The following is an 18416-nucleotide window of genomic DNA, read 5'->3' as shown; positions in this document are numbered from 1 at the left end:
ACATGTAAATATGAATTCGAACAACTGATAAGAAGTAACATAGCTAGCAACCCGCATAACGTTGTATACCAAACAGGGTTTACAGGGGTAAGGGAGTTGTCACCCGTCCTGTAGACGTGTGCTGAGGGATAGCGATATGGCCATATACAGGTGGCGAATACATAAGGTATAAAAGATGAGCAGTCATCTCTACTCAGGCTTCCGACCTGATTAAGGCCACATGGCGGCAATTAACAGACTTTGAACGCGGAATGGTAGCTGCAGCTACGCTCGTGGGACATTCCATTTCGGGAATCGTTAGGGAATTCGATATTCTGATATCCACAGAGTGAAGAGTGTGCCGAGAATACCAAATTTCAGGCATTACCCCTCACTACAGACGACGCAGTGGCCGTCCACTTTCACTTAATGACCGTGAGAAGCGGCGTTTGCTTGTAGAGTTGTCAATGATAACAGACCAGCAACACTGCCTGACACAACGTACACGTTATGACAGTACGGAGAAGTTACGTGTTACTGGGCTGTGGCAGCAGACGAGCCACGCGAGTGCCTTCGCTGACAGCACCACGTCGACTGCAGCGGCTCTCCTGGGCTCGTGGCCGTATCGGTTGGACCCCAGACTACTGTAAGACCGTCACCTGTCCCCAATCCAGTTGGTAAGAGCTGATGGTAGGCTTCGAGAGTGGCGCAGACCCCACTAAGGTGTCAACAAAGCAGTGTGCATTGTGCAAGCTGGGGGAGGCTCAGTAATGCTGTGGTCTGTGTTTACACGGAATAGACTGACTGGGTTCTCTGCTCCGAGTGAACCGATCATTGGCTGGTAGTGGTTATGTGCATCTACTTGGAGAACATTTGCAGCCATTCTTGGTCTTCACGTTCACAAACACGTCACCGGGCCCCAACTGTTCGCAATTGTGGACAATTCGAGCTAATAACGTGGCGACCCGCATCGCCTAACATCAATCCCGTCCAACATTTATGGGACGTAGTCGAGAGGTCTGTTCGCGCACAAAATCCTGGACCTGCAATACTTTCGCAATTATATAGAGGCAGCATGGCTCAATATTTCTCAAGGGGACTTGCAACGACTTGTTGAGTCCGTGTCATGTTGTGTAGCTGCGCTATTTCGGCGAATAGAGGAGCTCCGACACGATGCTAGGAGGTTTCCCATAACTTTTGTCACCTCAGTGTGCTTCCAAACTATTCCTTAAAGCCTTCCTATAAAGATTCAAGGAACAGTATGGAGGAATATAAGACATTTCCTTATGTATCGTTCCTGTGTGGATCACGAAGGTAACATTAGTCCCTTTACTGCACTCCATATTCGAATGGAGATGGAAAATATGGTAATATGTGGTACGGTGGGAAGTACCCTTTCTCACGCACCTCGTACATATTGCTAGAGTATGAATAACAGATACTGGCCTCTCTCCAATCTTTCTCAGATGATTTTAAAGAAACTATTCGGAACTTTCTCATCTTATAGCTTCATTGATCGACTTCATGGTTAACTACCTGCCTTCTCACTAATGGTCATAGTTACTTTCATATTTTAAAATAAAGAAACCCACGTCGTGAAACTCGAAAAATTTACAATGAAAAATAAGATTTCATTTTAATGTAAAAACATTTCTATGACTGTACCGCATTTTTCAGTATACAATTAAACCACGATGATTAGTTTCGCATTAAAAAAAATCAGAATTAGCTGTAGTCATGAGATGAGTGCATTCGTGTTATGGGCCAACATGACAATGACAGTATGTATTTGACAACCAGGTTGCGAACCATAATGTCGCAAGATGACGGTAATAAAGACGGAAAATGCTACTGACCTGTCCCGTTAGTTTTTTGCTTGATAACAGACGCTGCATTAGCATCTTAGTGAGGCGAAATTGTGGAAACTCTATTATGGTTTGACACAAAAAGCAAACCCATACAAATTATTTCCACTTGCTATCATGGCCCATAAAAAATTACAACACTCCATTGAAAAAATCTGTTGTTATTTCTATATAGAGGTAGATAAGACAGTTTCGAAAAAATGGTTCAAATGGCTCTGAGCACTATGGGACTTAACATCTGAGGTCATCAGTCCCCTAGAACGTAGAACTACTTAAATCTAACTAACCTAAGGACGTCACACACATCCATGCCCGAGGCAGGATTCGAACCTGCGACCGTAGCGGTAGCGCGGTTCCAAACTGAAGCGCCTAGAACCGCTCGGCTAAGACAGTTTCGTTCATTAACCACATAGTGATACAGTCACCTCCATGTGAGCTATAACTTACCAAAAAACTGCTTCCGATCTGTTCCTTAGTTATACTAACACACATTAATATGTTTAAAATTTTATTTTTGTGGGGTCCACAGTCTCAACGTGTTTTGGAATTAAAAACATGGTCCAAAAATGTTGTATTCTTTTTATTATCCGTGGGCCATTTTCAAGTACATATTTTAAGCTTCAAGCTTCATGTCACATTCTAATACATCCCAGGTACATGTATACATCGTGAAGCTTAAAATACGTTCTTGCACATGAGCCACAATCGCAACTGGTGAACTAGACGTATAATAAACACCATGTTTGAAATTTTGTTAAAATATAATGTGCTATATTCATACCAATTCAAGTGCAAAATTCGGTTTGTTCTTGTATATAGATATGAGACTAGAAGAAAAGAAGAACAATTTACGAAATACGGCTGATACTGCATGCAGCTCACTCTCGCTGTACTGTGACGCACATCTGGTAAAAGTACACGAAGCACATGCAGTCCATTTTCTCGACTTTGGAGATACAGACCTACACCAAAGTTTTCTATGCACCAATGTGTAACATCATGTACACCAAACACGAAAATTCCTAGCGACTCCTATTTTGCATCGCTGACTATTCGAATATCATGCAGTGGGTTATTAACTCTGAAACATCACAATCATTATGAATATCAACTAAACTCTTTTTTACTGGGTAGTTTGTTTAAAATCGCGATATTCTACACGTACTGGTACTGCTGCGTTCTGGCTGGTAGATTGGACAGTAATCTCTGTGTACGCCTGTAGGCGATTACAGCTGGGCGTGCTTTGTGTTCCCACAGTTTCATAGTTGCCGGACCGCGCCTGCCATGTGTACACAGCGATACTGCAGCCTGAACGTAGTGGTAGGTACCTTGTGCTTGGTCTTGTGGTGCCTCTGCGTGGGCCGGTGCGTGCCGGGCTGCGGCTGCGGTTGCGCGCGGTGCGTGGCCGCCGGCGCCGGCGCCGGCCTGTTGTGCGGATGGGCCGCCTTCTTGGGCGGCGGCTGCGCGGAGGCGGCGGCGGCCGGCGGAGGCGTCGCCGGGGCCTGCCACTGCTGCGGCTGGGCGTGGGCGTGGGCGTGCGCCGGCTGCAGGTGGTAGCGCAGGCAGTGGCTGGTGCAGGCCGACGTGGACGGGCCCGGCTGCGGGGGCGGTGGCGAGGGCGGCGGCTGCGGGGGCGGCGACGGAGGCTGCCCGCTGGCGCACAGCTTGCTCGCGTAGTAGTACATGGCCATGGCGCGCCATCGCGCCTACCCCGCCACCGCCAGCGGCCGCCCCCGGCTACGGCCGCCGCCGCCCCCGCATCGCGGCGCCGCCCCCGCACCTGCACCCGGCGCCTTCCCGCGGGCGCACACGCCGGCGCTCAGACCATCCACACGCTCGCCGCACACTTCACTCGCGGACGCACTGCACTGGTGTCCCGATCACTTTTGCTGACTTCTGCCTCAACCTTCTACTTCACCACCGAGAGCAACTCTTAGAAGACCAATTCTTCCAGTCTAAATTAGTGCACACGCATCAGACTCAGCTCCCCATTCTTAACGTTTTCGCGCGAGCAGCATAGTTTCCTCATACAGTGATGCACATTTCTTGTGCAAGTCCGGAAGTCGGTAGTAGCGTTTCTGCGTAAGGTGAGCCGCTCTGTCAGAGCCAGAGCGGGCCGCAAGATCTCAGAGGTAAGGACGCTCACTCTCCACTTGCAACGCCGTCAGGCTGTAAAACAACAGAAACATCACCAATGACGCAACGGCTCACAATCCCATAACGTCAAAAGTGAATCACCAAGAGGGATACACAATACACTAACATCTCGTCAGTCCTAACATTGCCTCTAAAATGAACATAATTTTGCCAAGCTAAACATAATTCTGCCAAGATCTGTATCGACGACGACTGGAGAACTTCCTGAGAAATGCTTCATTAGTAGGGCTTCCAAGAATATCTCTTATGACCTCTTTCATTGACAAGCATACACGATCGATGGAATCTCATAGCCTACCAACATGAAACTGCTGAAGGATTTGGGTGGATGTAAATATATGCGCCGACGCTTTACAGGTAGGTCACGTACTACATCTGGATTTCGCAGAGCACATTATGAGCAAAAGATACACCACAATGGACCTTGACAGTGCACGTTATGACCAAAAGTTACACCACAATGGCCGATTCATACTTCTTCCGGAGGCATCTGTGCTTACAGCGAAGATCACTGCCATGCTGTAGGGGCTCAAATCTACTGGCGGTTAAAATAGAACACAATGATTATGCTGTGAAATCCGCGTCGCTGTTAATACAAGAGTATGCATTCAGTAGCACCAACTACTACTTGGTGCACCACATAACAGAACTGGTGATAAAACTACTCCGTTGCGACAAGAGTTTTATCAGCGGCAGTGTAACATCAGAGGAAACCAAGTTGTCGACTTTCTCGCTAACAGGACTATGCAGAACACAACAAAGACGGATGAACACGTCCCGTACACAGATCTTGTCCAAGATATACGGCGGGAAATCGGAGCACCGCGGAATAACAAGTGGCGCCTATCATACCGACAAAGCGGAAAACTCTATTGCTGTAGTGCAGAATATCCCTCCAAGGATGTGGTAAGACTTTAGAATAAATGTCAGAAGATTCCTCAAGACAAAACTTCGTCTCCTCTTTAACCATGGAAGATTCTGACAGCAAGTCCATCGTCTACGCCGGACTGTATGATTGCAGCGCGGTGGAGAATACCGACCACATTACTTTCGTCTGCTCTTTGTGGTACCATCCGACAACCAGATTATTATATCGTTTAGTGCTCAGTCCATAATAACGACGTATCAAGGTGAAATCACTACTTACGAAAAATAATGTGTATCTGTATAAACATACTTACTGCCTTTTATTGAAAGGATAAATGGCTCTGAGCACTATGGGACTCAACTGCTGAGGTCATTAGTCCCCTAGAACTTAGAACTAGTTAAACCTAACTAACCTAAGGACATCACAAACATCCATGCCCGAGGCAGGATTCGAACCTGCGACCGTAGCGGTCTTGCGGTTCCAGACTGCAGCGCCTTTAACCGCACGGCCACTTCGGCTGAAAGGATAAATAAAGGTCTAGTTAACTTAAAATATATCCTAGCTCCAGGAATTCTATCATATGATTGGAGTGGATGTATCATTAGATGTGTCTTTCATATACAAAAGGCGTTTTGCTCGTTTTAGTTTACTAGAATATCATAGACTGGAACGATTTCCGGACGATGGTAATTGAAAACACAACCTTGGTCGTCGTAAATACACCAGTAATCTGAGCATAACTATGTTTTCAAATCACTAGGTGCCTCTGACAATGACAACAAACACATATTAGATTCCGTTAAGACTTACACCTTCTATTATGAGATCCAGTTAACGGCATATCTCTAATCGTCTGTATCCTCAGTACCACACCACTACAGGTGTCATAATTAGATGTTTGTTCTTGTCGCTGTTTCGCGGGAGTCACAGCTTCCTGACGGATTAAAACTGTGTGCCAGACCGAGACTCAAACTCGGGCCTTTTGCCTTTCGCGGGCAAGTGCTCTACCAATCTGCCAGAAAGTTTCATATCAGCGTACATTCCGCTGCATAGTGGAAATTTAATTCTGGAAACATCCCCCAGGCTGTGGCTAAGCCATGCCTCCGCAGTATACTTTCTTCCAGGAGTGCCAGTCTTGCAAGGTTCCCAGAAGAGCTTCTGTGAGAGGAGGTACTGGTGAAAGCAGAGCTGTGAGGACGGGATGTGAGTCGCGCTTGGGCAGCTCGCGTAAGGCAAAGGTTCCGAGTTCGAGTTTTTCGCGGCAGCATCAGGTACAATATTTAAGTCACGTTATTTTCACTGTGAACGATGAAGGTATTGTTTTGAGCTTTTAAGACAAATGGCTCTGTTAGACTTGCTACTAGTCAATGTTCATTACCTGTCCTACCTTTCTTCATACCAAATTCATATATGGCGGGGTAGGACATGAATTAGGTTTGCGAAGGGGGGAAGGAGGGAGCAATTGCACCACAGTGCCCAACGAAAAAAAAAAAAGCTTCAAATGTCAAGTGCTGCTACTTGTCGGGCGACAGATACTCGACACCGGGACGCTATTATGAAAATGAGAGCCTGTCGCTTGTACTCACGAAACCACGGTTACAACTATACCAGTAACCATGCAGGAGATGTTGCTAGTCACGCAAATGAGGTGATGTCTCAAGAATTCTTGTATAAGACCCAGTTCATTTTCATAGACAAAGTCATTCCGAAGAAGTGGAGTGACTGACTTCCTTAAATGCGCTTAAAAGCACAGCTATGAATAGGATGGCTTTATAACGTCACTTCTCTGCGATGCGGTGGCTACTGCGGCTGGAACAGTTAACTGGAAAGAACATCCATCATAATTCAGTGTTTGTTCCCACCCTTCTATTACACAATGTCACCCCGTTGTTGTTGTAGCTTTCAAAGCGATGGCTGGATGGACGGATTTCTCCACACTTCATCTCTGCATACCTGCAGCAACCAGCATCCACTTGAACCTGCTTGTTTTGTGCAGCTCTTGGTATCTCTCTACAGCTTTAAGACCACCTCCCCCCCCACTTCCTTCTATTACCAAATTAACTATTCCTTACTGCCCACAGTATGTGAACCTGCCAAGCTGTTCAGCTTTTCCGCCTACTACTATCATAAAACTCTTTTCTATTCGGCAGAGTACCCTCAATGCAAATGAACGTAAGGTCTTGCGCACAAACGCAGAGCTATTACCGTTCGATTACAGTATTGCCTATAAATCACCGGTAACTGCAGAATTCGTAAAATATCTGGGAGTAGCCGTCCGGCGAGATCTAAATCGAAACGAGCCGATGAAACTAGTTACAGGGACAGCAGACGCTAGACAAGATAAGGGGTACAAGAAAATTCTTTAGTAATGCGAAATAGCAATGCCTACGATGCAAGCTGCTTCGGACATGCATTCATTTTACTTCTTTATAACACAGGCACCGCTATTTCGTATTTATTCGCCAACATCAAGCCCTCGACTCTCAATAATTTTGTCGTTCCTGGACGGGAATGTACGTAACGTACGACAGCAGGTTGTGACTCGCGGAAGACGATTTAGTGAAGTTTGGGTCTGTCCGTGATTCGTGCACCGATGGTCGAAGCGGTTAGAGAGACCGGGAAACCCAGATTGGAGCCCCGGTCCTGCATAAATTTCCATCGTCGTCATTCTAATATGCAGTGGAAGGTGATTTATATTTGCAATGGCGAATACGTTTCGTGTGTTTAGTACTGCTCTGTCAGAGACACTCATCAATTAGGAATAGACGATATACAAAGAAGAGCAGCGCTTTTTATCGCGGTATCATTTAGTACGCGAATTATGCAGATTATCATCAGATTACCATGGCACGTGCTGCGTGAGGGACATGGTGCACCACGGAGCAATTTACTGTTGAAATTCCGAGTGTTTACGTTCTAGGAAGGATCAGGTAACACATTACTTCCACCTATGTACATGTCATTAAATGACCACGCTATTTAAGGAAAGGTTTTCCTAGCTACTGCTATTTTATATTCGTTTGCTCGCCCAACTGCGACTTATTTTGTTGCCTTTATAGCAACGACAGAGATTGTGAAACAAACCGAAATCAGTTTTCGCTTGCAATGTTCCCCTGTGCACCCCACCCACGTCACTCCTCCCGTCCCCCGAAAGACAAAATACCGGGCAATGCCACGAGGCGATACGGGGAATAAACGCAACTCAAATAACTTACTTCCTCCTCGTGCTGCCCTTCTGGTTCTCGTACTGGGACTGTTGTGGACACGAGCCCCCTTCGCTCTGCACGGACTTCTTGTTAGCCTGACTCTAGATCTGCGGAGGCTGCACTGCCTCTTCCGGTAAATAACAGCCAACTTCCCCGTTGCTTCGCAAAGTATTGTGCTTGAATCATATTCGGACACTTATAACAAATCTGTGAGCAGCATGTGCCTTCCACGAAGCTATTAGTTGCATGTTCCACTTTAAATCGCTCCATACATAAACCACATGTTCTGGAGGTTGTGTCTGATCGCCAATTGCGTAATCAAACAAAGTCGGACTTTTCCATCTATTACATTTATGAATGTTTAGAGTCAGCTGCCAATCTTTTAATCCTCTACGTCCTTAGTTTTTCGTCCTTCTCTTCTGGTTGTCTGAGCAACACCCTACGTGCTACAAAAAGCAAGCAGTATGAATGTGAATGCTCTCGTTGTGATTCTGCGAAGGAAGTAAGACAAAATAGAAATTCCGATTTAAAAATCAGACAGTGGTGATCATGTCCCATGAGTTAAATAACGTGGGAACGGAGCTGCAGCGAAATGTAACGCCATTTGCGACGTCCTGCGTCACAGTGCCGTCATGGACGGGCAGTGATGGTTGGGGGGGGGGGGGAGTGGGGGGGAGAGAGAGAGAGAGAGAGAGAGAGAGAGAGAGAGAGAGAGAGAGATGTTTGCTGCGGGCATGAATGCGTCATCAGGGCGACGCACCACCACGCCGCGCGGTGCAGGCTGATTTGCGAGGGTTTGTCTCGCTTCCGCTCACGCAACACCCGCGCTAACTCCGTTACCCCGCATCCGCTGTCAACACAATCGTTTTACAGTCCCCCAAACAGATAATGATTTTTAATTTCGTCTTCCCTCTTGTGGGTCCGTGCTGTACATCTCTTATCGGTACTTTACAAGCGCAAACGCACAGCTTTCAACAGCAAACAGTTTCATATTTCCGCACTTCCATTTCAGTTCTCCCGATGGAACTGGTTCGGTGTTTGTTCATAGGTATCGACACTGAAAAAAGTTTTTACCTCTGCGTTTCAATACGTCATAACTCGCCAGAAGATTGTGCGCCGTAATGAAACTGTATGGTCATCTCAAGGACGCTACGCCCGTTCACCTAAATTCAGCATGTTTGCCTGCGCGAGCGCGCCTTTTCGTTGAATGGGAACACGTGGACGGACTAACAACATACGTGGGTTTACCTGCGCACGCAAAAGTAGCAAATCATGATGCAATTTAATATACCTGCGCGGTCTTAATTGTACAGGCAAAGAGTTGCGTCTGTCTGATGTTATCTTTTAGTCTAAATCGCAGAAAGGTAAAGAACAGGATAGTGAAAAGGCAGATTGGAGTTTAACATCCCATGAAAATTTCTTCCCAGAAGTCAAAATTTCAAGATAGGGAACAGAAAGAAGTGATTTTGGACCATGTCTGGTGAATAGGGTGGATGAGGAACCAATTAAAAACACAATTTATGCACTTTAGATATTGTTATCGTTGACATCTACATCTACATCTACATTCATACTCCGCAAGCCACCCAACGGTGTGTGGCGGAGGGCACTTTACGTGCCACTGTCATTACCTCCCTTTCCTGTTCCAGTCGCGTATGGTTCGCGGGAAGAACGACTGTCTGAAAGCCTCCGTGCGCGCTCTAATCTCTCTAATTTTACATTCGTGATCTCCTCGGGAGGTATAAGTAGGGGGAAGCAATATACTCGATACCTCATCCAGAAACGCACCCTCTCGAAACCTGGCGAGCAAGCTACACCGCGATGCAGAGCGCCTCTCTTCCAGAGTCTGCCACTTGAGTTTGCTAAACATCTCCGTAACGCTATCACGGTTACCAAATAACCCTGTGACGAAACGCGCCGCTCTTCTTTGGATCTTCTCTATCTCCTCCGTCAACCCGATCTGGTACGGATCCCACACTGATGAGCAATACTCAAGTAGAGGTCGAACGAGTGTTTTGTAAGCCACCTCCTTTGTTGATGGACTACATTTTCTAAGCACTCTCCCAATGAATCTCAACCTGGCACCCGCCTTACCAACAATTAATTTTATATGATCATTCCACTTCAAATCGTTCCGCACGCATACTCCCAGATATTTTACAGAAGTAACTGCTACCAGTGTTTGTTCCGCTATCATATAATCATACAATAAAGGATCCTTCTTTCTATGTATTCGCAATACATTACATTTGTCTATGTTAAGGGACAGTTGCCACTCCCTGCACCAAGTGCCTATCCGCTGCAGATCTTCCTGCATTTCGCTACAATTTTCTAATGCTGCAACTTCTCTGTATACTACAGCATCATCCGCGAAAAGCCGCATGGAACTTCCGACACTATCTACTAGGTCATTTATATATATTGTGAAAAGCAATGGTCCCATAACACTCCCCTGTGGCACGCCAGAGGTTATTTTAACGTCTGTAGATGTCTCTCCATTGATAACAACATGCTGTGTTCTGTTTGCTAAAAACTCTTCAATCCAGCCACACAGCTGGTCTGATATTCCGTAGGCTCTTACTTTGTTTATCAGGCGACAGTGCGGAACTGTATCGAACGCCTTCCGGAAGTCAAGAAAAATAGCATCTACCTGGGAGCCTGTATCTAATATTTTCTGGGTCTCATGAACAAATAACGCGAGTTGGGTCTCGCACGATCGCTGTTTCCGGAATCCATGTTGATTCCTACGTAGTAGATTCTGGGTTTCCAAAAACGACATGATAGTCGAGCAAAAAACATGTTCTAAAATTCTACAACAGATCGACGTCAGAGATATAGGTCTATAGTTTTGCGCATCTGCTCGACGACCCTTCTTGAAGACTGGGACTACCTGTGCTCTTTTCCAATCATTTGGAACCCTCCGTTCCTCTAGAGACTTGCGGTACACGGCTGTTAGAAGGGGGCCAAGTTCTTTCGCGTACTCTGTGTAGAATCGAATTGGTATCCCGTCAGGTCCAGTGGACTTTCCTCTGTTGAGTGATTTCAGTTGCTTTTCTATTCCTTGGACACTTATTTCGATGTCAGCCATTTTTTCGTTTGTGCGAGGATTTAGAGAAGGAACTGCAGTGCGGTCTTCCTCTGTGAAACAGCTTTGGAAAAAGGTGTTTAGTATTTCAGCTTTACACGTATCGTCCTCTGTTTCAATGCCATCATCATCCCGGAGTGTCTGGATATGCTGTTTCGAGCCACTTACTGATTTAACGTAAGACCAGAACTTCCTAGGATTTTCTGTCAAGTCTGTACATAAAATTTTACTTTGGAATTCACTGAACGCTTCTCGCATAGCCCTCCTTACGCTAACTTTGACATCGCTTAGCTTCTGTTTGTCTGAGAGGTTTTGGCTGCGTTTAAACTTGGAGTGAAGCTCTCTTTGCTTTCGCAGTAGTTTCATAACTTTGTTGTTGTACCACGGTGGGTTTTTCCCGTCCCTCACAGTTTTACTCGGCACGTACCTGTCTAAAACGCATTTTACGATTGCCTTGAACTTTTTCCATAAACACTCAACATTGTCAGTGTCGGAACAGAAATTTTCGTTTTGATCTGTTAGGTAGTCTGAAATCTGCCTTCTATTACTCTTGCTAAACAGATAAACCTTCCTCCCTTTTTTTATATTCCTATTAACTTCCATATTCAGGGATGCTACAACGGCCTTATGATCACTGATTCCCTGTTCTGCGCTTACAGAGTCGAAAAGTTTGGGTCTGTTCGTTATCAGTAGGTCCAAGATGTTATCTCCACGAGTCGGTTCTCTGTTTAATTGCTCGAGGTAATTTTCGGATAGTGCACTCAGTATAATGTCACTCGATGCTCTGTCCCTACCACCCGTCCTAAACATCTGAGTGTCCCAGTCTATATCTGGTAAATTGAAATCTCCACCTAAGACTATAACATGCTGAGGAAATTTATGTGAAATGTATTCCAAGTTTTCTCTCAGTTGTTCTGCCACTAACGCTGCTGAGTCGGGAGGTCGGTAAAAGGAGCCAATTATTAACCCAGCTCGGTTGTTGAGTGTAACCTCCACCCATAATAATTCACAGGAACTATCCACTTCTACTTCACTACAGGATAAACTACTACTAACAGCGACAAACACTCCACCACCGGTTGCATGCAATCTATCCTTCCTAAACACCGTCTGTACCTTTGTAAAAACTTCGGCAGAATTTATCTCTGGCTTAAGCCAGCTCTCTGTACCTATAACGATTTCAGCTTCGGTGCTTTCTATCAGCGCTTGAAGTTCCGGTACTTTACCAACGCAGCTTAGACAGTTTACAATTACAATACCGATTGCTGCTTGGTCCCCGCATGTCCTGACTTTGCTCCGCACCCTTTGAGGCTGTTGCCCTTTCTGTACTTGCCCGAGGCCATCTAACCTAAAAAACCGCCCAGTCCACGCCACACAACCCCTGCTACCCGTGTAGCCACTTGCTGCGTGTAGTGGACTCCTGACCTATCCAGCGGAACCCGAAACCCCACCACCCTATGGCGCAAGTCGAGGAATCTGCAGCCCATATGGTCGCAGAACCGCCTCAGCCTCTGATTCAGACCCTCCACTCGGCTCTGTACCAAAGGTCCGCAGTCAGTCCTGTCGACGATGCTGCAGATGGTGAGCTCTGCTTTCATCCCGCTAGCGAGACTGGCAGTCTTCACCAAATCAGATAGCCGCCGGAAGCCAGAGAGGATTTCCTCCGATCCATAGCGACACACATCATTGGTGCCGACATGAGCGACCACCTGCAGATGGGTGCACCCTGTACCCTTCATGGCATCCGGAAGGACCCTTTCCACATCTGGAATGACTCCCCCCGGTATGCACACGGAGTGCACATTGGTTTTCTTCCCCTCTCTTGCTGCCATTTCTCTAAGGGGCCCCATTACGCACCTGACGTTGGAGCTCCCAACTACCAGTAAGCCCACCCTCTGCGACCGCCCGGGTCTTGCAGACTGAGGGGCAACCTCTGGAACAGGACAAGCAGCCATGTCAGGCCGAAGATCAGTATCAGCCTGAGACAGAACCTGAAACCGGTTCGTCAGACAAACTGGAGAGGCCTTCCGTTCAGCCCTCCGGAATGTTTTTCGCCCCCTGCCACACCTTGAGACTACCTCCCACTCTACCACAGGTGAGGGATCAGCCTCAATGCGGGCAGTATCCCGGGCAACCACAGTCTTAGTCCGATCGGGGGATGCGTGGGACGAACTGGCCGTCCCCGACAAACCCCCATCCGGACCCCCACAGTGATGCCTATTGGCAACAGCCTCAAGCTGTGTGACCGAAGCCAACACTGCCTGAAGCTGGGAGCGAAGGGATGCCAACTCAGCCTGCATCCGAACACAGCAGTTGCAGTCCCTATCCATGCTAAAAACTGTTTTGCAAAGAACGTCTGAGTTAATCTACAGAGAGCGCAAACAAATAGACAAAATTTAAACGGTTATTAAAATACAAGATTGCCTAGTAAATGCAGTAATGCTGCTACTAACGCACTGCTGACACACTGCTCGGCAGCGGAAGGAGACTACGCGATTTTACACTATTCAGGTACTAAAACGCGATGCTACAACTCGCAAATACTATAATACGCCCGAAATTTATGTATCAAACAATGCAAGTACCAAAAACACGCAAAGAAATTAAGAATTAAACTATGTAAGAAATGAGTGAGCTAGGAGTATACGACTTGCTGCTGCAGCTGCTTATCCAACGGCGGCGGGGAGCACAGTGACTGTGACCAACCGACACTGGCCGTTCAAAACAAAAACAAGACAAACGACTACGCGAATTTACACTATTCAGGTACTAAAACGCGATGCTACAACTCTCAAATACTATAATACGCCCGAAATTTATGTATCAAACAATGCAAGTACCAAAAACACGCAAAGAAATTAAGAATTAAACTATGTAAGAAATGAGTGAGCTAGGAGTATACGACTTGCTGCTGCAGCTGCTTATCCAACGGCGGCGGGGAGCACAGTCTGTACTGATACAGTATCTTTGTGAAAGGGCACTTTCCTGAGCGCCAACCTAGTTCTTTTTTTCGGCCAACGCAAGTCTCAAACTATTCAACAATGAAGCGTGATAGGCCTCCTTTATGGTTCTGCCTTTTTCCAAGTAATCTATGAGCACTATTCCTTGGGAGCCCCAAAACGCAGTGGCTATAACCTTACCAGCTGACAAAACGGTCTTTGCGTTATTCGGTGCACTTCACTAATATTTGTCCATTGTTTGATTGCCGTTTTGACTCTGGTGTTTAGTGATGGATCCAGGTTTCATCAAACGTCATCAATCTTGTGCAAAAAGTCTTGCGGATTGCGATTAAACATCGCCAGACATTGTGTTTTAATGTGCCGCATGTGCTCTTGGTCTACTGTGAGCTATCGCTTCACCACTTCGCACTCAGCTTCTTCATAGCCAATTCTCCATGCAGGGTATTATGCACTCGTTCAGTTGAGATGCCTACAGTCTCAGCTATCTCGTGAATTTTTATTCCACAGTCTTGCATTACCATATCACGGATTTTGTCAATGGCTTCCTTTGAGGTGACCTCAACTGGACGGCTTGGGTGCGTTTAGTCTTCGCTGCTTGTCCGACAACATTCGAATTCATTAATCCAAAAGTAAATGGTCTTCAATGGTGGGTCAAAGTCCACGCGAAGTACATCTAGTTCTTTTTTGATCTGTGCTGTAATCCAACTCTTTAAATGAATATCTTTAATAGCAGCATGAATCACGGTTGTCTCGATTGTCAGTAGCAGTAGAGAAACTGACCAATTCAGACGGCTGTCAACAGTGAATTGTACACGTACATTGTTGAAATAATTCATACGGTCCTTGGAATAATCAACCTTATCAATCATGAAGGCACAACAAAAATGTTCCGTTCTTTCGTACAAATTTACCAAACTAACAAAACCATAATAAATAATACCCACAGCCAACAAACAGGCTATGTTTTCAAGACCGAGGAAAATTGGGAGCCATTCTTAGAAGGCAGTGGAAAACGAGCAGGAATACTGGAAAACATGTGGTGGTTTGCATATATGAACCAAAACTCTGGTCTCAAAAATTATTTGAGTTACTTGGATGGTGAAGACGTTCCACGATATTCATACTCAAATAACGAAAGCGATGACGTGGATACTGTAAATAGAATTTCGGTATTTAAAATAAAGTAACACTCGTTGACAATGAAATATTTTCTTGACGGTACATGGAGCGTTTAGCATAGTTTGTGTGTTGATTTCAAATAAAGTACTTAAAATGTCCAATCATACACAGTTTTGAAACAATGTGAGAATTTCTATGAGGTATTCAAATTGCAGTCTTGTTTTGCTACGTCCTGTAATGCAGTCTGCTACAACAAGTCGTTTTATTTTACAGTCAACAATACAGCTACCTCTGAGTTTCTGCAGTACTGTAATGTCTAAGTTGTTACTTTTGTTTTAGATATCGCTTTTGAGCCAAACTCTAGCTGAAACACGTGGTAAATGGACTGGGGTCTGTTTTTGTGAGTTTCATCGCCTCAAGAAGTTGTATTAATTCACCTGACAGCTTGTCCCTAACATCTCAGAATCTCCACTGTGGCCAGATACCAGCGTCTACAGTTTCTACATGGCACACTTTATAAATCAACTGTAGATAATTACAAGACATGCTTCCGGCTATCCCCTTAGGTTGACGATTCATTGTTTTGCAGAGTATTTCTACGATTGACATATTACATTAGGTAATGCGAATGATGGTAAAGTAATCGCTGACCGTAGTCGGCCCAGATTGTACATATTCATGGTGCGTGTTGCTTTTTTATGCTACATCGCCAGTAACGGCCACGTCCCTTGTTTTAAATACGTATTTGTGTTTGGCCGTCCCGTATCTCGGAAAGTCTGACTTTGGTGAGCTAGATCCTGGGTCGTTAACCAGTCACGTGGGGCACACCGTCATAACAGTGAAGGAGAGGTACGAAGGACCAGACAAAGTAGGTGCCGCTCACCGGTGCCTGGAGCACAGTCGAGATGGGAGGTAAGATAAAACCAGTATGGTGGCCCACGCTCCAAGTTTCGAGCAAAGCTTAATTAAGAAGCCTATCAAAATCTGGGATACAGTAAACCTAATTAACAGGGACGGTGGATTTCATTTAAGACAAAGGTTGGGATCGGCACTTGGTTTATTAAGCTCTCGCCTGCCAACAGAGAGAGCGCCGAGTAAGGCACGTCTTAGGGGACTATGTCGGCAGCAGGCGAATAAGCAGTTAGCACTGGGGCATGGTAGACGTCATGAATCCAAATCAAGTGCAAAAACATGGACATACAAGTTTAAAACACCCAAGGAGATTCTAAATTAACTGTTTATATACGAAGATAATAACTGTTCTCGATAGTAACAGATACCATTCATCACCGTGCAGCTTCTCTAGAATAAATTCATTTGTGTCCTCGGTGGCTCAGATGGACAGAACGTCTGCCATGTAAGCAGGAGATGCCGAGTTCGAGTCCCGGTCGGGGCACACATTTTCATCTGTCCCCATCAAGGTATGTCAACAATTATTCGATTAATTGTCATTCATTAACTGTTTACTCATGTCTGGGCTGCGCCTTCTGCTGTCCTGATCCTCAAACGGAACAGTCGCTCTCCCTCTCACTGACACGCCTGGGTTTACAGCAGATGCCGCGACGGAACTGTCAGATGTAAAAGTTCGATGGGTGTTCAGTAAGTAATGTAACATACTTTTTCCTCGGCCAATTTCCGTTGAAAAAAATGCGAAATTTTCTGTGGGACATCGTGGAATAGTCTCACTTCAGCCGTTATAGTTTCATGAAGTCCGTATAGATGGCTGTGTTATACGTACTCTTCAAAATGGGGTCTGTAAGGGAGGTGTGTGTCAAGCAGAGAGCTGTCCTCGATTTTCTTCTGGTGGAAGAACAGAGCTTCGCAGATATTTGTAGGCGATTGTAGACTGTCTACGGAGACCTGGCACTGAACAAATGCTCAGGTGTCTGCCACCGGGCAACAAGGTCGCGCAAACAGATCCCATCTCCCGCGTGCTGGCCAACCGCACACAGCTTTGACTCCCGCAATCTTGGAACGTGCGGACTCTCTGATTCGAAGTGATGGACGGACCACAGACAAACGCCTTGCTGCTCAACTGGGCGTCTCTGTTGGTAGTACTGACACCCTCGTCCACCAGTTGTACTCAAAGGTGTGCGCCCGCCCGTTTCCTCGACGCCTGGCAGAAGGTCATAAAGAGCAGCGAAGGACCAGCTGTGTGGAACTGCTTGCGCGTTACGAGGCTGATCGTGGGAATTTTTTGTCGAACAACGTCACAGGCGATGATACGTGGGTTCATCACTCGGCAATCCATGGACTGGCGCCTTACCACATCTCCTCCTAAGAATAAGTTCACAGCCGCCCCTTCAGCCGGTAAACACATGACGACAGTATTCTGGATTCTGAAGGGTTTATTCTATTTGATGTCCTCCCTCATGGTGCAACAACCAACTGTGAAATGCATTGTGGTATTCTGAGAAAACTGAAGGAAATACAAACTTCTCTTTCTCCATGACAACGCCAAGTCCCCCACAAGTGCCCGCACGCAGCAGGAGGTCAGGAAACTAGACTGGACTGTCCTTCCACACCCTCCCGGATCTCGCACCTCTGTGTCCCAGTGTAGGGCGCACTCCACTGGAAGCGGTACGTGGATGACGTGGAGGTCCCACTGACGCAGCAACACGTTGCCTCTAACGTCGGTCAGTAGAATGGTACCGTGCGGACATACACGGTCCCCCAGTAAGGTGGCGTAAGGCCGTCGCATTGAACGGAGACTATGTTGGAAAATAGAGTTTCGTAGCCAAAAGAGTGAGAAATAATCTGGTGTATCCGAATCTTGAATAAAACCAGCCTGCTTTCATAACGAAGAAAATCGGTTGTATTACTTACTGTACGGCCTCGTAGCTATGGGAGCACACCGAGATGCTGTACACGCCCGGGTTCCCGGGTTCGATTCCCGGCGGGGTCAGGGATTTTCTCTGCCTCGTGATGGCTGGGTGTTGTGTGATGTCCTTAGGTTAGTTAGGTTCAAGCAGTCCTAAGTTCTAGGGGACTGATGACCATAGATGTTAAGTCCCATAGTGCTCAGAGCCATTTGAACCAATTTGAAGATGCTGTCACATATCCAGGTCTTTCCTAAGAGTTGTCAGAAGCCTTTTCTCTCATATTTCGGTTAATATCAGCAATTTTATTTGTGCAAGTGTACACGGAGTCTGCGCAAACAAACACTGCTCGTCGCGT

The 18416-nt window shown here is 46.2% G+C and overlaps 1 protein-coding gene across 1 annotated transcript; it reads right to left on the bottom strand.

Annotated features, from left to right (window-relative positions):
• Positions 1-3103: 3103 nt before the first annotated feature.
• Positions 3104-3535, bottom strand: LOC126240218 (uncharacterized). The gene has a single exon (XM_049947909.1). The coding sequence runs from the start codon at positions 3533-3535 to the stop codon at positions 3104-3106; it is 432 nt and encodes a 143-aa protein (XP_049803866.1).
• Between the last annotated feature and the right edge of the window lie 14881 nt (positions 3536-18416).

The sequence above is a fragment of the Schistocerca nitens genome, chromosome 1, assembly GCF_023898315.1.
Source record: "Schistocerca nitens isolate TAMUIC-IGC-003100 chromosome 1, iqSchNite1.1, whole genome shotgun sequence".
Lineage (NCBI taxonomy): Eukaryota > Metazoa > Arthropoda > Insecta > Orthoptera > Acrididae > Schistocerca > Schistocerca nitens.
The sequence above is the reverse complement of the archived record's forward strand: the minus strand, read 5'-3'. Positions and strand labels throughout refer to the sequence as shown.

Bases quoted from the DNA above. Each gene is read 5' to 3' on its own strand.
- LOC126240218 (XM_049947909.1), bottom strand. From the start codon at position 3,535: ATGGCCATGTACTACTACGCGAGCAAGCTGTGCGCCAGCGGGCAGCCT.